Source organism: Pterocles gutturalis, unplaced genomic scaffold (assembly GCF_000699245.1).
Source record: "Pterocles gutturalis isolate BGI_N339 unplaced genomic scaffold, ASM69924v1 scaffold37126, whole genome shotgun sequence".
Classification (NCBI taxonomy): Eukaryota; Metazoa; Chordata; class Aves; order Pterocliformes; family Pteroclidae; genus Pterocles; species Pterocles gutturalis.
Genome location: NW_010099070.1, coordinates 552 through 23,299, shown reverse-complemented (window position 1 = coordinate 23,299; position 22,748 = coordinate 552). Strand labels below are relative to the sequence as shown.

The 22,748-nt window shown below is 41.2% G+C and overlaps 1 protein-coding gene across 1 annotated transcript in view; it reads right to left on the bottom strand.

Annotated features, from left to right (window-relative positions):
* The window catches only part of PLCH1 (phospholipase C, eta 1), a gene marked incomplete at both ends in the record, with an annotated part of 34,412 nt that extends 12,851 nt beyond the window's left edge, over positions 1 to 21,561 (bottom strand). The window contains 8 exons of the mRNA XM_010075244.1: positions 2,341 to 2,412; positions 5,065 to 5,226; positions 7,463 to 7,570; positions 10,415 to 10,586; positions 11,572 to 11,692; positions 13,276 to 13,479; positions 14,460 to 14,553; positions 21,391 to 21,561. Of these exons, the coding sequence (XP_010073546.1) occupies positions 2,341 to 2,412; positions 5,065 to 5,226; positions 7,463 to 7,570; positions 10,415 to 10,586; positions 11,572 to 11,692; positions 13,276 to 13,479; positions 14,460 to 14,553; positions 21,391 to 21,561 (1,104 nt within the window). The remainder of the gene's footprint in view (positions 1 to 2,340; positions 2,413 to 5,064; positions 5,227 to 7,462; positions 7,571 to 10,414; positions 10,587 to 11,571; positions 11,693 to 13,275; positions 13,480 to 14,459; positions 14,554 to 21,390) is intronic.
* Positions 21,562 to 22,748: the final 1,187 nt, after the last annotated feature.

The following is a 22,748-nucleotide window of genomic DNA, read 5'->3' as shown; positions in this document are numbered from 1 at the left end:
TGCTGAAATGCTAATGGATTGTATCATATTTAACAAACAGTAACACACAGCAGGATCTAAACGTACACTGCATTGCTTACACCTACCTATGCTTCCCCCCGGTTTAGAAAAATTAACAAATTCATTTGTGAAGTTGAGAACACGGTCTGGGACAAATTTTCAATCATCATCTTTCTACTGCATTTTGAGCCACAGATCCAAGCATTCAAGTTATTCAAAACTATTACAGTATACAGAAAATAGTTACAACAAAAAGATCAAAATCTCAAAAGCACCCTTTTTCCATAAGCACCTTGTATTTAATACAGTTTCCGATTTCAACAACATTACATCTTTTGTAACACTAACTATAGCTTCAAGTGGGGGTTTCCTTAATTACCTCTTGATGAGAAGGGAATTAACAATATAACTAAGGGCTCCTTATCCTCTTGCTCATATGGCTAATTGAGCACGGATTTCTTTTCTCCTGCTGTGTACCAATAATGCATGTAATTCAGTTTTCTGTGTTTAGTGCTGAAATAAAGTTGACTGTATTGGAAATCACTTGCATGGTTCAGGTTTGGAATCCAAAGGTCTGGACTGTGGATGTTTCCTAGGGTTAACGTGCAGGAATTACCAACCTTAGCACCTTTGTCCCTCCACTGGCAGTTTTTAAGGCGTTTATAAATGGATACAGTTGGCACAAGAGCCAGCTAAAAACATCACAAGTCAATATCCCTGGGTGGATAATTCTGTACCTGCAAAAATATCAATAGTAACCATCCCTCCCAGGCACCCCTTCAGCTGGAAGGCATAAGGGGGAAGTTACTGGACATTCCTGTTGTCTCAGGCTACAATACAATCTTTATCTAAAAAAAAAAAAATCTATACATATACTGTCTTTTTTTTCTTTCAGCAGAGATGAAATGAAAGGGCTTTCCAAACTGCTATATCCATTAGGATAACTAGCTGAAGTAATTAAATTATTGACATGCTTTCCAGCCCTCGGCGTAACCCGCAGTTTTTAGTGGCTGATTGTCTGTGACGTCTCATTCCACAGCATTTTTTTCCCCGGTCAGCAAACACAGGTTACAACGTGAAGTGTCCATGATCATGCACAGATACTCGCAGATCTCTCCACATTTAGCATTTAGCTAAAGCTGCTGAAAGAAATATGATGCTTTAAACTGATGCAAGCTTATAATCGAAGTATAAATGTGAGTTCTAGTATTGCCTGCATAGAGAATTTCTGATGGCTCCTAGCTGGCTTCAGGACAGATGAGCTGGTGACTAAGTTCTACGAAATATTTCATAATTGCTCTTTCTCCTAAACTGCTGCTCAGATGATCCATTACAGAGCGTGCCCCCTGCTCAGCTGCAGCTTTCACCATGGGTAGTGTTGAAGAGGAATACGAGCATCTAGCAGGCGGGGGGCAGAGGAAGCCGCTGGTGGCAGTGACTCAGCTGCAGAGCTGCCCGTGCCTCTTTCCAACCAGCCTATCTGCTGATTTACTTACTCGGTAGCTGCTAATTGACTCTGGGAGGAAGGAAGCTTTCCGTTGAATCAGCTCATGCTGAGCCTACATGTTCAATAAATCCCAGCCTCAAGGCACCGTGGGAGTGCGGGAACAGGGCAGGCAGATGACAGGAACACCTTTCCCAGGATATGGCAATGGGAGGGAACATGGGCACACTGTCCCTTTTGGTGGCTGCTATCTGTCCAGCTGTAAAGTGAAACCTCACACTCACTGAATTCTGTTAGCTCCTGTTTGATTCAACAGAGCGGCCACAGTGAAGACCCAATGAAGCAGACAATGTGACCTAGCAGCTACACAAACATATAAACACTATATGCAAAACCAGGAGGAGATCAGAAAAGAATACATTTCTACAAAGCAGGAGCCCAGAGCCCAGTCACAGCAGTCCCTTTAAGCAAGTGGAAAGACAGCACGAGCACACTCTGCAGGGCTCTGCTCAGGGTATGCAACAGGGTGAAACTGGACCGTGAATGAAACGAATGTTGTCTGCTGTGTGAACAGCCATCTGGAAAACAAGAACACACCCAGGCATTTGTCTACACTGCTCTCCTGCTGCTGCAAGTTTGATCAGAAAAACCAGCAACTCTGCATCACTAATAAAGATGATCTTTTCGGTCTGTCAAGGTTTTTTTGAGTTTGTGTGATCATCTTTAAAGGGTTCCCCATACTGCTAGCAGGTCTATTCTTCTGAACAGCAATAACTGTAATCACGTAGTCATTCCTCAGCGCTCCCATGCACACCATGCTTGTCTCGAGCAATAAAACACCCTCAGTGTCTCCACAATGCCGTCAGACATCAAACTGAGCCTCTCATTTTACTCACTTTGTGTTTCCCGAAGTTGCCCATTAATGATCGACTATGAGACTTTTTTCCACCTTCTTTCATGTCCAGGTTCTGTGCAGAGAGAGTGCAATAAAAACTGTGACTACATACTTTCAGTAGTATCTTTAAGAAGTCTGCTACAAGCTCTAAAAGACAGTTTCAACCTGATGTAAGTTCTTGTACCTCACCCTGATTCACTATTAGAAGAGTACAGTGATTGCACGTGAGAATAAAAGTGAGCTAAAGCAACATACTGATGGGTGAACACAAACTGAAATCCAAAATCTCATCACAGAACTTTCCCAATTTCTTCATATACATGATAGCTTAGCAAATCCTCTGATAGTACGGAAAAATACTAATGCTCAAAACAACCACCAAGCACGTAGAAAAAACAGGGAAGCAACAACAAAACATAACAACATTTGAAAATAGCCACAAAGCAAAAGGGGAACAAAAAAATCTCCCACCAGATAAACGTGGACTTTTCATAGGCTGCCTGAAGTCAGTTTCACATTCACAGCCATGCCCCTAGACACGTTTGATAATTCCTGCCAGCATCTAGCTTTTTCTGTCAGAAAAGCACATCCCTTCATCTTCTAAAGAGCAAAACAAAGACCTAAAGATGCTGAAGAATATTCCCCCAGCACTTCAGCAAGTCCTATGAACTGCAGTTTTTCCCTGTTCAGAGCTGAGTTGGAATTCACTTCTGGCTATGGTAACAATAAGGGCACTAGATGGTTTCTTCAGTTCCAAGAAAGTCAATAACCCCGGTATCGACATTCAAAGATTTGCTCCTGGCTCAGGCTGAAAGTCTCTGTAAAACCTAGAAGGAAACCTTGGCAGATAAAAGCACTTTTTCTCCCTCAGATAAGAGCGAGAGTTGACAGTTTCAACAGCAAACCCAACCAGTATCAGGCCGGACTGACAGTACCATACACACCACCTTCCTCCCTCACCTCTCCAAAAACACCCGATCATTACCGGAGATTAGTACATCAACTTGTATTGTGAATGCTCTTTTTTTTTTTAAGTAATAAAAAGTCTTTGGGAAAATTAAAGGCACATCGGTAAGGAAGTAAAGGAAAATGAGATTTGACCAGCAAAAAAGTAAAAAAAAGATTCCCAACAGACCTCTTTGTGGTACATCAATTACACAGTAACTGCTGGAAAAGAGCTTTACAAACAAAGCCAGCTAATGAGTTACAGAATCACCAAACCATCACAACCTTTAACCATCTAGTTATCTCCCATCTAGGTCAACAGTTGCTATGAATTAATCTTCCAGTTGTTGTAACATTATTGCTAATTGTTCAGCTCTGTATTGCTTTAAGACCCTTGAAAACAAGTCGCATACAATCAGTGCTTCCACAGGACTGCTGCAGCAAGGGAAGAGGTCTCTACATGTCCCTTCATAGTTTAAAATAAGTCAGTTAGAAAATTCCAGCACTTTATAATATTGCCTGGCAGATGTTTGAGTAACACACTTGCGTTACTGAACTATTTTCAGTATCCTGGTCATGTCAGTGACATATAATGGGTAATCTCAGGCACCATATCCCACAGAAACACCTTATGGAAATTTGCATTATTTAAACAAAACTCCCTGCCCCCGCATGCTATCTAGGGGCCAATCGTTTTCCAGACACCAGAGAACATATTAAATGTAAGCATTCTAACTGAAAATCATATTGAAATGGCTCAAATCTGACCATATTTGTTCAGAGTTTGCCCTCTGAAACCCCACTTCTCTGCCTCATGAAGGCCAAAGGGAACAGCCAAGCTGACTCTGTTCTCCCACTGCAAAGCACAGTCTGAAAATAACCCTTCTGCCAGGTCAGACAGATCTGTCCTTTGCAATCTTACAGCCTCTTCCCGCCACAAGGCAGCTTTGACCAGATGTCTCAAGCACCAGCACAAGCCAAGTATGTTTGCTGGAGTCAAGCCTGGCTTCGGGCAAAAGTCTTGTAGGTCCAGCCTCGGAAAAAAATATTGACAAGAACTACCTAAGCCCTATGGAGTGGGAAGACGTGCAGAAAGCAGAGCTACGTGTACCTGACCTTTAAAACTACACTGGTTACACAGTAGGCACAACCCCCACAGAACAATTCACTCTGATTTAACAGAACTGGGGTTTGCATCTGGTTGAGGCGGCAGTATGGTAACCATGGATTCAAGGTACAAACTGTCTATTGATGAACTCAAAATTCCAATACATTTTACTGTTTTACAAAAATAGTTTGATGTCAAAAGGGAAAAGAAACACGCCATTCTTAGTATAAAACAGTCTGTGCATGAAAAAACAGAACCTTGCTTTGGGCACAATCCTGTGTTTTAGCACTGCACAAACCAGCCATCAGCATTACAATTACCACGGCCAGTCTTCATTGAACCAAGGCAATAGAGAAAGGATCTTTCCCCAATAAGCTAGACACAAACCAGATTGCTTGACATACTCTTGCAATATTCATACTTACTGAATTGCTTTCAAGCATTACAAGGAATAAACCAGATTAGAACATATTGAAACAACATATTCTTCACATTTGACCATTCAAATTCTCTCAGATATTTTCCTGAAATAGTTCCAAGTTTTCACTTAGGATAAAAAACCTCTCAGAAGTTGTTCATAAGTTATCAGCTTTCTCATCTGAAAAAATGTACAATACACATTGCATTGCCTAATATTCAACAGAGCGTGTGAAGGTGTAAAATCCCACATACCTGCTTCAGGTTAACATTTAAACCCTCGTGAGTTGCCTTTAGCAGCGCTCTCACAGTGAAGCTGTCGGGATCTTCTTTGTCCCTGATTTGGGATTCTTTTATCAGAGATTCCAGTTTTGTTCTTATAAAAGATTCCACCTGGTGCTCAGTTGCACCATTACTCTGAAAGACATGACAACACCCAGTTAAAGTAGATGATTACGTCCATCACTGCTGGGACAGCCTGAGGGAGCATTACACACACTTCAGGCCACTCAGCGCTCCCAACATTTCCTTTATCTGTGCGAGAAAAAGCTTCTTGCATAATCCAGGCAAAATCACGCAGGTGGCTTTTACTGTCATTTCCATGTTCCTTTTCCTCTTTAATCCTCCCGGCACATAATTTACCCTGTTTCACCAAAGCACGGTCCAACACACAGATCACCCTCTGGCCCTGGCGTTAGCTCTCTGTTTCAAAACTCTCCCAAGCCTGACCTTCCCTTCCAGAAGATGCCATGAATTCTCAGCTCATGCACCCATACACGTCATCCAAAATATCAGACCACCTAAGCATCATTAGATTCCTGCTCCAAACAGCAAGAAAGAAGCAGCAATTACTGTTAACAACAGTCCTAGGGACTATACAGCCCCAAACCAGTCTCTTACATAAGGCACTTAAAATAAAAATGGATTCTAAAGAAGGTAGTGTACTTAGCGTTCTTCTGTCCATGGGGTGTGAGACCTCTCCTGAGGCAGGAGAGGAAAGCAACTGTTCTGTCTTAACACGTTCCGTTTCTAGCCCCAAAAGTCATACTGTTTTGCACTGGCTTTAAGCATCGCCAAACTTTGTCTTGGGTCTTTCTCTTAAAGAAAGCCTCACCTCATCAGGAGTGCTCAAGCCATGTTAGTAAAGCACATACGGGTTACACAGGCTGCTCCTACTGAACAGCGCGTAACAGTAAATCAGGCATTAAGCTGGTTCAGAACTGGCTGAGCAATCTTATCTCATCTTACTATACCCACAGAGTTACGTTCATTCAACATACAATTATTCCCCTGAACTTAGACCTGTGGAAGTCTGTACTTGTACTTAAACAATCATATTCCTTAAGATTATGGGATTGGGAGTCTTCAAGTTTCCCCATAAATGTGTCAATGCCAAATATTTCCAACCCGTGGTAAACACTAACAGGAATACAACATTCTGAGCCACTGAGCAAGCCGATTTGATCCCATGCTTCAAGCCTTTACTGCAAAGCTGTACTGCTGTCTGAGGCTGTCTTGTGGAACATATGGGTTGATTGACATCCAAGTGCAATCTAACCTCTAAATAATTAAGAAATTAATTAATCATGATTTTGTCCAGTAGCATAAAGGGGGTTTGTTTATCTAAGGGGGGGAGGTGTCAAACCAGCCCTTCTGGGTGGTGTACTCGGATCCCTCAAGAGATGTGGCTGACACCAGCATCTCAGCAGCACCAGAGTAGGGGAAGAACTGGCATAAACACATGCTGCCTCTGAACCAGTTCAGATGGGGACTTCTGGTACCTGTAAAGCAAATCCCAAGCTGTTCTGAAAATCCTTCAATTGCTAATAGCAGGCATAAACGATACCGACAAGTAAAAGCTCAATCTGTTAACCAAAACCAGTCAATGATGACTACGGATAGGTGTTTCTCTGTGGCAACAAGGCAAACTCACTGGGCTACATTCAAAAGTAGAGATAAAAACTATATTTGCTAAAAATTAATTTGAATTTTATCTATTCTTTCTGCACCTCCCCAAATAGTGGGGTTTTTTTGTTCGAAAGTTTTAACTGTGAAGCAAGGCTGCCTCCTGATGAGGAAAAAACACCTGCTGGGTAACACATATTAGCATTGCATACCAGTTACAGTTTGTAGAAAAAAAAAAAAGTTTTAATAAAATTAACAGTAGAAAACTAAAGGAGGAGCTGAGAAATAAAGAGAACAGAAAGCAAACTTCAGTGTCAAAAAAGAAACAGAAGGATTGAAAATAGAAGTGTTTCCAACTTCAGATATTTTTTCCATTTGTATGTCTCCTTTCATAATTTCCATCTAGAAATTGTGCAGCAATTCCATCATGCTGTTGCTTTGAGTACTACACGTTTGTGTCTGAAAAAAAGCCTAGCATGCTTATAGTGCTGGCATCAATGTTTTCAGCCTAGGGTACCTGAAGTACTTAAATCTGTCATTTATATGATTTGAATGACACAGTGCACATTTCCGAACAATGTCATTCCACATCTACATGTGGACTTACATAACTTCTGTATCTTAAGGACCTGACTTGGAAATCCAAGTTAAAAACTCTAATCCATGAACAACTGTAAGAAGGATTATGAAATATGCACAAAGAGACATAGAGATGTAGCAGTTCCAGGAACTGTGTGTATGCACGTACATAGCAGGCCTTTAACTTGCAGTCGTCTTCAATTTCATCGGCGCTATCCTCATCTGAAACTTCTCCTTCCTCAGCATCTGCTCCAAGGCTGTATGGCAACTTTTTACCCTAAAATGAGGAAAACATTCACGATAAATGCACACATGGTCAGTGTTATTTAGTGCAAAGACCAAAATATCCCATTCCTCAACTACTTCTTATGTAAATTGGGACCAGAGTTGAGAATTCATTTTCAGAGAGTCTCATGCAAACTGGTTCAAGGACCCAGATTATTACAGATGATAATTTAGGTATTTCTGGAAGAGTTTGTTACTGAAAGATCTTTGCAAGCTCTTTCAAAAGAAGCATACCATCTCCCATCTCTGGAGCAAGCCAGCAAGTGTCCAGAAGATTTTTTTGAGTTGACTCTCAGATATTTCAGGCTTACTCCTAGCAAGCAGACTGTTGTATACTTAAAATAAAACTCTAAAAATTAGAAGCTGAGATTTTGTTATAGGCTCTTCGTCAGAATGGAAAATGCAGACACAAAAGAACTCACTGCAAGCAGCCATCAACATGAAGGAAGCAGCAAAGCCTATTTTAATACTGCATGCTCATGCAAGAGTGTAGTCAGCAATCCAGAATTAGTTGCTAATCCAGTACTGGGAATGTCATATACCTACATTAGAAAGGAACTACTTTAATCCCATGTCTAGTTTCCAACATCTGATTAGAGTGGTGAGCATCAAACAGAGGTTACTGGCTACTTCTGGTAAAAAAAAGAAATTTAAAGAAAGAAGCTCTGACAGATTCATTACCTTTTTTAGAGCATTAATCTTTAGTTCTGCTGCACGATCACTTACAGCGAAGCCCAATCACAGAACCTTAGAAATGTTGGCTATGGGACCTCTGAAGGTCTCCAGTCCAATCTCCCAGTACGGGAGGATCACCACCAGCCCTAGATGAGCTTTGCTTAGCCAAGTCTTGCAAACTCCCAAGGGTGGGAGCCTTCTGGGCAGCCTCCTTCCATGCTGCACAACCCTCAGCTGAAAAAAGCTTTTCCTGCCATCCTGTCTGCACCTCCCAAGCTGTAACATGTGGCCACTGCCTCTCGCTTTACCATCTGCTGCTTAATAAATCACATATTAAACTTCTGTGTTGTTACTTCTGTGTGTCTTCCTCACCAACAGCAGAACTGTTCAGTCTACCTGCTTCATCAGTGACAAGAGCAGACAAGAATTACACTCAGATTTCTGCAGAAATGAAGAGAATTGATTTATAGACTGCATTTTGAAATTAATAATCAGTGGGTCAAATTCACTGCCCGCTGGCACCTTTATACCGGCTTAAATCCATGAGTGTTGTTAGAATTACTCTTTATATATACTAGCAAGATGAAAATTATGCCATTACTTGAAATTGTTTGGCTAATGAATCAGTACTGCCTTTCAAAGGAAAATGTATGAAACACAGCAAAAATAATAGCAAAAAGATGAGAAACTGGATTGATTCTCAACAAGACGCTGATTCCTAAATGTGATTTTATATTTTCCAACAGGGCTGCTTAAATTGAGCAGGAGATGGGAGACAGGGCTTTGTGAAAAGACACTGTGATGCTTAAAATAGGATTCGCCATTCTGAAAGCATTAGCTCAGCTCCTTGCTGTTCTGTAACTACTCACAGGGTTTCAGCAGTGTCAGCTGAAGAATCAAACTAAAGTTACAAACTCAAATGTGCTGGGAAGACCAGCTCAGAAGTTCATGTAAGAACAGCACAATACCAAACTTCTCTTGCCTTTTGTGCATTGACAGAGAATTTCAAGCCAGGTTTTGTCGTGTGACAGACATCGCACACTATTTTGTTTGTCTCCCTAAAACCCCAACACTATATGCTCCCATAGTTCATCAACTAGCAGTTACACAAGAAAACTGATTTGGTGAAATTCAAAATCACAGCTGAGCACTCCAAGGTTTTCTAATTCAGAGTCAGCTCTGCACTATACATTGGATCACGTTCAAACTAACATCAAACCAAAACTCTGAATCCTCGTAGCCAGCTTGATACAGAGGGAAAAATAGTGTCTCAAGAGCTCACAGCAAAGTAATTGCCCCCATGTGTCAAAGTAGAGTAGACAATCTAATAAGCCACAACTCTATTAATCATCCTCTCAAAAGCCTGCCTTGCATTTCTTTCTCATTATATCCACACTGGGCTTTGAAATTCCTTTCAGAGCAAATCCGTTTATACTGAGAGGCTCAAACAATTAATCCTCCATACCCCAGGGCCTCCTCCCTTGCTGCTCCTTACAGCCACCTCCTGAAGTGCTCTTCATTCATAAACACTGCCGATGAACTGCAAAAACGGTTTCATTTTATGAACTATTGCTGATAGCAACGTAAGAGGAAAATGCAAGAAAATACCAGAAATTTTCTGATGCTTTTACATTATTCCAAAATACTTTGTCCAAGGAGGGACTGTAGGATAATGTTTAGGTACTATAGGGATAGGAACCATACACAATAATATCCACTAATTACAAACTAGACAAATTTAAAAAAAAAAAAAAAAAAAAAAGACATCAGGTTCAGGTAACTGTGTCACAGTTCCTTCTATTCATAACACTGCATTTTATATCACTTTTCTGCTCTCCTGACTTAGGTTTAAAAGTAAGAACCGCTGACTTTAAAACTCTCAGATAAGATGCCTACGAAACAGAAAGAATTTTCTTTCCACTGCTGCTGATATCACCTCCCTGTGGAAACACTTACAGAAGTACTCTGGGACACTCACCAAGTCCAAAGTAAACTCTGTTTCAATGTCTCTGAACAGCTCAGAATTTTAACTCCCTCACTGCATCTGTACTGTTCCACACGGTACTGCTGAACTGCTTCTCCAAAGCCAAAGAAAAAGCTGCAATAAATATCATATGCTCATTTTTGTTGCATTTTGAACACGCCGCTGGTAGCAAGTTACCTTCACGAGGATTTTCCCTTTCAGATTTTGAGGGCTGGGAAGCTGTCTGGAATCTCCAGTGACTACAGATGACAAGTCGAGTTTGTCACCAAGTATCTCCTTCAAGTACTGAGCGATCTTCTTTTGCTGTTGAATACTGCAGTGGTTTTCAATAGACAGTATCACTGGAAACCTAGAAACAAAACCCCCAGACATTGTCATAGCTGTGGTTTAAGAGAGAAGCCCAGCACAGCTTAAAACATAAACTGGTTTTTGTTTGTTTCTTTGTTTGGTGCAGCTACAGTGAGTCAGACCAAATCTCTGGAGATGCCCAGACTCTGGAGAAGGAGAAATATTTGGCAATACTTTCCAGAATACTCTCCCAGGTTCCAACAATTTACAGATCAAGTTTCTTGAGCTAAAGACAATGTTTCTGTATATAACAGCCTATTTATCACACAACCTTGCCATCTTTCAGTTTTGAATTCACCAGCTCCTATTTCTAACCAATAACACTAAACTTTTGGGCTTGGTGGTTTTTTTCACATCTCCATCATTGAATCACTTTTTTTTTTTTTTTTTAATAAAGAGAAGTAAGCATTTTCCCTTTATTCTCTGTAAACTACTCAAAATTCTAGACACTCATGATTTGAGAATGTTGTGTATATATGGTTAAACTCCATGATTTTCATAATAAACTTTGTTATATGGTACCATGGCAAATAAAATAGAATCTGAACATTACCCCTCACCTTGGTATTTCCTTAAAGCTTCTCAATTTTCCTACTGAAATAAAGAACTTTCCTCAGGATGAAAATGTTATGGTATTGATTTTTAAGGAGAATTTTCCAGTGGAAATGAATGGGAAGTTTTGTTCAAACAAAAGACAAAAAAAACTAGATACTCAACAGTCGCAGACTGTTCAAAATCTTACTGAGCTTACAATGCATGAGAGGTCTTTCTAACTGAAGTTGAACTTTTAACTCGATTGACGGAAAGAGCTCATGCAGTTAAATAATAAATCTGACACAGGCAATGAACAGGGGAACAGAATCAACTTTATAATTTCTCAATGTGTTTAGAGGAATATATGTACTTCCTGATGTTGACTGTTGTTTTTCACATGGGATTAACTACAAAACAGACAGGTGTATCCTCATAACTGACTCTACACTTACTCATTTTTGATGAAGGCATATTTATTGATAGTTTCGGCCACATCACGGAAGAGTATTTTAGAAGTAAGGGTATAGCCATGGTGCACTACTGGCTCTCCATCTGGACCATCCCAGCAATCCACTATTAAGAGAAAGAAAAGCTGTACATTAAGAGACGCCCATGATGTTATTCATTTCTGCTGATCTTGCTTGCCAGCAGAACTCATGTTCACTACTCAACCACGCAGGTGTCAACAAGTTTCATTCAATCTATTATGACTTGCTAATTGAGTTAAGATGAACAAGACAGTCTTTTCTCATATTACATGAGAAGTCTGAACCCTAAAACTGGTTTTCCCCCTTAAATTAAGCTTTTATTTTCTCCCCTCATATATAAAATGGCAAAGGTGTAATAGGTCAAATAATGTTTACAGCGATCTCTTGTGAAAGCAGCTTCTTCTTCTGAAGACAAATTATTTTAAAACAATTTAGTCTTTTTCCACTCACAATTAAACTTGGAGTTTTATAACTGCCTATAGTAAGAGTAGCATCAAAGCCATCGCACGTAGAAAGGACTAGGACAGTAATCCTTTTCCTAATGCATTACTGTACTCTGGATTTACACCTAATTTGTCACTACTGTTGCCTCTACAAGAAGTTAAAAACTTCACAAAGAGAAAGCTACAGAGCTATTACCTAGGCTGTACAGTATGTACAACAATTTTGAAGTCAGGGGAAATAACATACTACTGTGCATTTTAGTGACCTTTCCTGCAGAACAGGAATAGTGATCGAATACCCAATTTTCTCAGGTTCACTTTAATTAATTTTTAAATTCAGATTAACAAATTGTCCTTCCAGAGATGACTTTTGTAATAGTAGTCATAAAAAACTAGTATTGAGTTCAAATTTGACAAAAGACTTCATTCCACCCAGAATCTTGAAAAGAAAAACACTAATGTTGTGTTGTTATTTAAATCACGCAGAACTTAAGCAAGAATCCAACGCAATCTCCAGGCTATCAGACAAACAGCATCTTGGTTTGTTCCACCAGCACCCAGCCAATGAAATAGCATCCTACCTGTCTATTGTAGCAGACCAAAACCAGGTTTCTCAGCCCTAAGATGTTGACAGAAATAGATACACAGCTGTGTTGACAGCAGACACTATTTGCTCAACTGTCATCCTCCTCCAGGCACTCTTCATCTTCCCTTTGTAGCGCAGGAGGAACTGCATAAGCAAACACCCACTTTCCCATTCAGCTTACGAAAGGAGAAGGTCTTTGCTGGCTCAGCTCATTCTGAGCAGCGGGGATTAGGCAGCACTCCTGGGAAGCAGTCACCTCCAGCACGGGGGAACCGCAGAGCAGAACAAGAAGGGCTGCTCTGCTGAACTGCAGGGCCCCACACAGATGCCAGCCCATTGCCTTCCTGGGGCTTGTGCAACAAAAGAAATGTTTCACGCAAACACGGGACAACAGAAACCTTGCACTGACTGAGAAAAGCATAACAGCACAGCAGCAGGCAGGAGAAAACAGGGCTGTCTATAACGTTTGTCTGAGAAGGTCATTCCCAATAGAAAAATTCCTGTTCAGGCTGCTGGAAAACAGGAGTGTACCACTGAGGTTAATCAGACAGTGAAGCATTCATGGTTTACGTTTGCCACTGACTTAAAAGAAATATCCATCGTACTTCTCCCAACCAGCAAGTTACACTAAAAATATACCTTCAATACACCGACAACCATCCTGCAGCACCCGCGCATACATCTCCACCCTGGACTGGGACAGCAGCTGGTCTCCTGTCAGGTACGTGTTGTGAGACGAAGCAATAAAGTAGTTACAGAGGGGCTGGTCCATATCCTGATGCACTTCACAATGCAGTGGGTTAAATATATCGCAGGCAGGGCTGCGCATGAAGTTGGTGAAACCTTTGAACAAAGAGAGAGAGTTTTGCCATGGGTGCAGTACATCTCACCAAGCGAATGATTTCTGCTCTAACATTTGTTTTCTCTGTTTATGCTGGTTTGTGCATGTCAAAAGGATAGTGCAAACAGTACCAACCCTGAAAGCAACTCGAACACAAAAGAAGGAGCAGTAAGGTTAAGAGGAACAGAAATGCTTTCAGAAACTTTTTTTTAAGTGTCACAGCTTGTTCATTTTGCTTTCCTGATTTCAGTTTAAGTGCAGTGCTTAAGTGCAGTGCTTCTGGTCACACGAGAAGCTTGTTTAAAGATCTCGGAGGCCACACCAAGGATTTAAGTACCATGTGGAAGAAGATTTCTCCTCCCCCCCACCTCGAAATCACCATGTCAATTAATTTGTCTTCTGGACAAATTAACACACCATGGCATTTAACCTATTTTGCTCCAACTCAGATTTTGATTTAATACTAAGCTGGATCTGAATAAATGTACCATTTAGAATTGCTTTAGCAAACAAGGTGAATAAGGTATGAAAACTCAAAGAAAATGCAACTATCCATATTTGATTTCACATAAGCATAAACCAATGGATTGTACAGGGCTGGTTCCAGATCTAGAGACAGAGCAGAACAAAAACTTGGCTTTTATTACACCAGTTAGAACAGGCTGTGGTGAAAAATACAAGGTATAGAATGTTTTCTGTTTGTGTTTTACAAATACCCAGTTAGCAATAAATCCACGCAAGCCTAAGGCATTCCCATCGCTGTATGATGGCTCTGATGCATCGCTGCATAATACTGCCTGCTAATTCACCCCACCAACTCTCATCCCTCCCGTGCCCCACAAAAATGCACTTACACTGACTGCTGACCTTCTATGTAACTTTCTATCGCAGCCAAATATTGTGAGCTACACCAAAACACTGTTAAAGCTTCTCTATTCCACTGCAGTATATCAAGACAAATCTTAGAAACCAAAAACTTTACCTTCAATCCCAAGAACATTTTGCTTCTTGTTTTCTTCGGAGACTTCAAACTTCTGTATGATATCAAGACAATACTCTGGCGTCACATTATTCATCTGCACAAAAGTGACAGTGTTGGTACACTTGTTTTTAATACCATGTCCCTAGCATGTTGAAATCTGCTTTAGGCTTCTGTGTCCAGTTGAAAAAACTTATGATCAAACACTGAATTCAGGCAAATATGAACAGGACAGTCAGTAACACTACTGTAAAAGGACTTCAAGATTTTGATTTGATTTTTGTCAGTGCTGCACAAGCCTCACCACCCTTACCTTTGAGGAGAAAAATAGGAGCGAGAGGTAGCAATCACTTAAATCTGTATCATTTTAGTTTAAAGATGAAAATGAGCTGTTAAGCACACTTAGTAATAGTTGTACGAGGCAATACTGCTGAAATGAGAACTATGAAGTGATAGTCTTTAATCTACTTAAACATGTAAAAAGATTTGGCAGGGTTTGATTTCATTTTCATGCATTTTCTACTTCTGTGATTTCATTACTTCCAAGAGAGTTCACAATAACACACCGGCTATGAGATAAATAATTAGACTCTGAAATGAAAAACAGCAGTTCTGAAACAAACAAGAGTTTCTCATCAAGACTTCAACTGTGGGCTAGTTGAAGCTAACTGACTAGTGGGGCCAGAGTATCACCACACACTTCTATTTCCCTTAAATTAAAGGAAAAGAAGTAGCTTCTGTCACTCATCTCATCCTTTCTCACCCCTGCCCCCCTGAAGTTGTAGGGAACAAAAATGAGAACTACAAGTGGGTGTATTTTGTTTCCTCCACTGATAATATGACAGGATGACAATGACAGCACTGAAACCCTGGCAGCTGATTTGTACCGTGATTCTGTTCACGGTCTGTGCTCTGCATCCTTTGCCAGAGTCAGCCCAAATGCCCAGACACGCGGAGCAGTCTGGAAGCAAAGGGACAGGCAGTCTCCTTTCTTAGATAGCGTGTCACCTCTGCTAACATGACTGCTTCAGGCAAAGGCAGGAGTGAGGTTACTCATCATGCAGATTACAAAACATTTATTGTTTAAGTCCGAAAACAGTCCCTCTGGGAGCTGTTCTCTTATTCATGGACTTTTTCTTTCCGATGGCAAAACCAATTCCGTTCACTCTGCTCTGTCTGTGGCCTTGGATGAGTTTGCACTTTCCAGCTACATGGAAATCTAGAAGCAGGTTGACTTTCCCGATCTTCTCGAATGCCCTGATCCAGCCAAGTGCCGAGTTCTTCCTGAGAAATGTGGGTGCCATGATTGACCATATCTCGTAACTCCTAAAAGACTGTGGCTTAAGTATGAAAAATTATGAGAGGAGGGGAAAAACTACACATCAGCATTAGCAGTATAGTAACCAGAGGCGAACAAGTGAGCAGCTCAGCTCATACGGTGACTCAAAGCTGAAAAGCTTGGAAATGTTTTCCAGCCTTTCCCCCTTTTACCCTTCCTCTGCTTTTTTCTCTTGCACATGGAAAGCATGGCTCAGCCCATTTCCTTCTCCAAACATTTTATCTCCCAGCTAAGCCAACAATCATGAGACGCCTGCAGGAATTAAACAGGATAACAGGAATGAGAACAATTCGGTAGAGAAAATAACTGATTATCCTAGCTCAAGTAGATGCTGCTGTTTGATTGCAAACACTATTCAGAGCAGGCCCTTCTTCAGCACAAGCTGGCTAGAATTAACTTTTCATTATCCCACGTGGCTCCTTGATGGCTGGGTGGCAGGGTACTTGTGTGCTCTAGCAATGAAAATGTCTAATCTAGTCCAAAGCTGCATCTGCTAGGGAAGAGACCACTGATTTGTGCTTTCAAACTGTAGCTTGAGAGCCGATGACTTAGGCTACTCATTTAAATTTGTTTTCATTGAGATTTAAAGTATTCCACTAAAAATAATATGAAATAGTAATGATCATTTTTGATGACTGAATATTTAGATACATGGATTATTGAAGATGGTCAGTAGTTAAGCTTCCAAAATCTCTTGGATACACAGCTACTTTTTATATTCCTGGTTAAAAGCCTTAATTTTGATGCAGATATGTTCTTTTAAAGGAATATCAGCCGTTGAATAACCAATAAGACCTTGGGTTTTAAGTAAATTAACTACCAATTAATGTTCCTAAAATTAGATCCTGCAAAACTACAAAAAAAGCAACATTATCCCTAATCTCCAGGGCAGAAATATAAGAAATATGAGGGAAATCACTTTGGATTTCACCAGTCTCATTGGAGGCAGGTCAGACACACATATTGCCAAAAATCTGACGCCATCCGAAGAGGCAAAGCACCGCAATGACAGGGAACAGGCGAGCCCTCTTCTGGCAAAGGCCCACAGGCTGCCACTGGGAATGTTCTCATTTCCCATTCTCATGGGAAAGGAAATAAGAGAAAGGAATGTAAAGTAGGAGAGAAGTCAGAAAAAAAAGGAAGGAGAAGTTAGAAAAGAAGTGCAATGCTAATAACAAGTGTTCCTAGACAGGGTGCCAGCCCACCGGCGCGTCCACAGTGCTCTAATGGGGTTCAGGCTTCAGCTGTTCACAGTTAATCATCCTACAATAAAAATCAAAATTATTATCAAAGCAAAGACATTCTTCCAATTTCAGTGCAAGATGTCAATGTGAGACATCATGACTTATTGGGTCACCACATAAATCAATTATACTCGTTATCCTTTTGTGCAAGCACAAGAGAGGGAGGAAGTATTCAGCTTGCTGTCCAGTTGAGAGCCTGTGTTGCTCCAAGAAGGGTTTTTGTGGAAAGCACCAAGGACCGATCAGACACGATGATCTGGTATTGTCTTCCTTGTCTGATATTAACAAGCTTCACAGCCTCTCCTCTTTTCAAAGTCCATGTAGCAGCACTGATATTCTTATAATTTCCTATTCCTTTTGGGATAGCGGTTCCTGATATCCGTCAGTACACGCTGTTTCAGACACTGACATGCTCTGGCACATACTGTCTCATTATACTCCTTCAAAAGTTCTTCTAGGAGAGCAGGTGTAGTTATTTCAAAACATTCATTTTCTAGAAGTATACTTAATCCCCACTTCTTACCACTTTTTGTCACATTTTCACTATTCACCACATCCCTAGTTATTCCTGTGGTACTGTATAATTAGTATGGACAAGTAATAAGAGTAAACTTACTCTCTCGGGCAGGCTTAACTCGAAACACACTGGCCCATATTGAATAATTAAGGAAAAGCTTCACATAATTACACGTGCATGTTCTCAGGGTATAATTCTTATAAAATTAGTTCCTCTTCATTTCAAATAAAATGAGCAGAGGCATTAATTTTTGCCACCAGTTTCATTTGTGCCAAATACGGCAACAGCCCTTTTAGAAGATACTGGATTGGTACCAGTATGACGGCGTGGTATTAACATTTCCATCTGGTTCCTGTCACTCAGGAGTACGACAGGGCACAGCACACAATACGCAGCACTGTCCTGGAGCATACAGAGAACACTGCTGGAGGCGAGATCTCAGCAGGCTGTCCTTTTCCTCAGGACAGATGAAAACTGTATTGCCCAGTAATTGATCCGTGGTCAGGCAGTGGGTGGCAAGCAGGCACGTGGGGAAACCTCACCCTCGGAAAAGCTAAACTGAACATTTCAGGTTTGTAACAGCAAAGCAGCCTTGTAACTGCGTGAAACCATCAGCACAAGAGTCAAAAAGGTATCTGCTATGACGGAAACAAAAGCACCTGGTGCGATATGGATACAGCAGAAAGGAGGAGGGATGGACAGACAGCAATGGGACAACAGCCACAGGCTGGCTGAGCCCCAGACAAGGGGCAGCGTCGCTGTGGGGCTCCCAAGACGGGGCAGAACGAGGCCATTCCCTCCATGGTGCAGGTCCAGAACAGCCAGAAGCTGCAAAGCTGCTCTTTAACAGGGAAGACGACGTTTGTAGAGCCTACTTCACCCAAGTCCAGCTTCGCAAAGACAATATGAGACAAGGTGTCAGTCAAAAGAGCCTGGAGATCCCCCCATGGAAGCCAGCAGGAGATCAGCTTCTGGGGAGGACCAACACAGACAATGATCTTGTTTTGCAAGAAAGAACACTCCCAAAGGGACAACACTCAGGCATGCAGACATGGCCGGACATCCAGGGATGTTCCTCCCTCCCAGCTACCTGTGCTAAGAGGACTGCAGGCCCAGAAGCCATTCCAGGAAACCAGCCTGCTCTCCGCTCTTCTGACATTTGAAGCCATGTAATCACAATTTCAATAGCAGTGAGCTTAGTTAACCGCACCTACATGGAAATGATCTGTTTCACAAGCTCTGAGGTGAAGGCAGCAATGAACTCTCCAAAAAAAAAGAAACCAGCTTAGCGAGTTAACAAAACCCCAAACCCCTTTTGTTCTATCCGCAGGCTGCAGAATGCTTAAAAGTCTTGCCAAAAGAGTAGCAGATGGAGTTGGACAGACTGTCCATAGATTTTCCAGCAGCCAGACAAGACCAAAACCGAAATGCTGTTCGGTTGAAGGTACTTGAGAGCTGCATTATGATTGGAACCATTATCAGCTTTTGAAGGCAATCTTGTCTTGCCCGAGGACATTGTTATCACATCTGTGTTCTGAAAACATTAAATGGTAAATCTGCTCTCACACTTAATACTGGGAAGTGGGAACACCAGAGAGAAGAGGCAAAGAAAGCGCAAGGTGCTTCTAAACTACACTGCCGAGAGGTTCATCTACAGGAGATCATGCTTGTACTCTTTTTACTGTTTGTTTTTGGAACCATGTTGAGCAGAGCATTTAGAGCAGATAGCCCTGTCCGCAGCCAGCACTGTGAGTAGTGTGCAGACAGAGAAGAGGATGCAGTATGCCAGATCCAACAGTCAACTTGTTTTTTCTGTTGCATCAGTAGTTTCTTAATGTCCTTGTGCACCCCCATAGACAGCTCTTCTGTCTCTTTCACATGTTTTTCTTCCTGCTCCAGGTCCCTGAGTGCCCTCTCCTACCACTGCTCTTCAGCTGTTCCTGGGCACTTCAGCATCTCCATGAACATGTCCTCCCTGGAGCATTTCTTTGTTTTCTCATCAGCGTCAACCTTGCTGCAGCCGCTGTCACGGGTGCTCCACTGAAGGGCACCCAAGCAGAAGGCAGTGATTAAAAAGGAAACAAAAGAAAAAGCAATGAGCTCAAAAAACTTAGGGCAACAGCATAAATGGAAAACCAAAAATATTTAGTGCTTTAAAGAAGATGTAATTAGCAGAATTGCCAGGATCAGCTTGCTTGCAGGAATCTGTGTGTTGAGGCTGTCACAATGATGTGATAGTGCTCCGTGTTTCAAGGGGGAGGACGGAAGAACCAGGGAGTCATACATGCCAGGGAATTGCCAGAGTGGCCAACAGGGGGAAATTCAGCCTGAAAACAGCACAGACTGTTGATATTTTATACTAGGGATAACTCAGAAAAAGCAGTCATTGCAGGCAGGATCCCAGAAGGGCACAGGAGATGATCCTATGATTGCAGGCAAAACACAGCGTCTATACCCAAGAAGCTCAAGTAAGTTGGGATGTTAGTATTTCTTTTCATTACGTTATTTTGGGACCATGCTCTGCAAGGATGCACGAGGTGAGCATCCAGGACCAATCGCCAGAAGCAAATGAGTCCTAGAGATCGCACGGTTCCTTCTGTACTCCTCACTGTCCAGCATACAAGTTCTCTCCATGGGTTACGCAGACAATTTTTCTGGTAATTCGATCTCTTTCAAGATGGGCCATGAAAATGTCCATGGAACAACTTTTTATAGGAATAGCTAGAGGTTTTTTTGTTCAGCAAGTTTGTTCATAAGCATATTGGGGGAGAAATGTCTGATCTTGACCCAACTTTGCTTCTTAAGTTACTTATGCTTCTTTTAATTTTTATTTTTTCTTAAATTCCTTATCAGTGTTGTCTGTTCCTGTGGTTCCCTGAACCTCACCTCTCTCAATTACTTCTCTCTGAGGAGTGTAACCTCCAGATGTGAAATTTCCTTTGCACAAGTCCCACACATCTGTGAGGAATGCCTGGAAAACAGACTTTCCTGAAGAAAAATTGGGAAAGAAGGCAGAAAGAAAAAAAGGATAGAATCCTGGACATGTCAGCCTTGGCCAGGTTGGTACAATATCATCTTTGCATTATACCCCAAAAGTGTAATCTTCCCTTAAAAATTAAGGAAGATTTCGGCCACATTTAAGAAGTTTTTATTTGTCAATATTTAAACTGCTGTCTTAATAATAAAAGCAGCAGTCCTTATAATTATTACTAGCACTGATATTCTAGAACTCCTGGGATATATATATAACAGTATTGTAGGACTCAACTTTGCTTACAGGAAAGGATATGTGAACACAAAAATTCATCTTAACATGTTGCTGCACTAAGCCAGGTACAGGCAAACCATTTGGAGACAGTCAGAAATAGTTTGCTCTTCTTGCTCTTATTTTGTCATGTGTTTCTAGCTTTAAAACATATCATGCACCATCCTAATTTAGAGTATATCTGACAAGACTTCTACTCACAAAGAGCATCTCCTGGAAATACAGATGTTGCCCCACAACACCAATAAAAAAAAAAATCCAGACGGGCTATGCAAGACGAAGAAACCATGCTAAGATGCACGACAATCAGCTGTATCCAAGAAGTGTGAATGTCACCGAACGCCACGGCAAACAAACATTGCCCACATTGCCCCACATTTGCTCTTCCTCTACTACAGTCTGAAAAAACTCTTTCTAAAAATATTTTAAAAACAACAAAAATCTTTAGATTTCTTTTTTTGTTACACCATCTGTTCTTCCCCTCTGCCTCAAACTAAACTTTTCCATAAAATCTTTCCCTCTACTTGACTGTATTTCTATGTACATACGGATTCACAGGATTCCCATACCTTTTGTTCCACCTTCAGAAACTGAGCAAGTTCTTCAACAGTGAGGTGATCCTTCTTGTCACTGTAGCTTAAGAGCAACAAGTAGAGATCTCGACGTAAGGACATCATCTTGTAAAACACAGAAAATTCTTCAAAATTTAGGGTTCCTTGGTTCTCATCTGTGTCTGCTTCCTAAGAGATAAAGACACTCAGGTAAGCATGCGAAACAGGGGTGAACTTGGGGAACAGGGCAGAACAGGATTTACACGAATAGCAATTTAATAAATTCTCGTCTGCAAAGTTCTGTTTAGACTCAAACCCTAGTAGGCTAAAATAACTGCAAAATTATAATACCATCTATTGTATTTTTTGGTGAGAACAGTCACTACACTAAAGCCACAGCTTCCCTATGAAAGTCTCAAAGCCATCTTTAGTTTTGAATTTTTTTCCCATGTAAAGAGGCTCACCCTGGGTTTTATTCTAGTCTCTGTTACTCTCCTGTATGCCCTGCAGTTATACTGGATTAAAACATAGCAAGGAACATAATAATTTCACCCCGTGGCTTCCCCTAACAACAGGGTCTGACATTTTAAAACATTCAGGACAATACCACAGCCTTAAACGTACATGAACTCAAACTGCAACACTCTCAGCCCCCTGCCAGCACTCTGTGGAAGGGACAGGTCTGGAGCAGCGATTAAGGCTCCACACCAAAATATATGCCCAATAGCCCCAGCCTTGACAGCAGTTTTTGTTTATCCTCAGAGGTAGGAAGAGAAGAAAACAGTACTTAACGCATGTTAATACAAGCTTTCTCCTGTGAACATCTGCCTAAGAGGATTGCTTTGGATTTCCAAAACAAAGAATATATTCTGGAGAACTGCTGTCAAACATTATGTAGGTCTCCACAAAAAATGAACTTTGGGGAAGCTGCAGCTCTTGCTAACTTTGAGGCTGAAAGCAGGTAACAGAAACAGAGTGAAACAAATGTTTAGAAATGTGCTGTTGTTCCCATTAATAATGTCTTTCATTATTCATAGCTGCATATAATGTTTTTTCTCTGCAGTTATAAAAGCCATCACCGTTCCTAAGTTACATTCTATTAAAAATGGTGCTTCCTTCTGTTCAGGTCAAAACACGTGCTGCACAGAGTCCTTTCAACACTGACTCGGCTTTGAACCTTCGGGCTTGTTTCTACAGGGGCACACCAAATACAAGCTCTTCTCCAGATGGAGCGTATCCTCAGCCTGCTATCACTTCTTCCTTCTATAAAGAAAGCTCTTCCCCTTGGTGTCCAACCTCGCTTCTTCTATAGAAGAGGAGCTTGTCCATCGGCAGATGCAATGAACAGATCTCTGCCTTGCTGTGCTTCCCAGGGA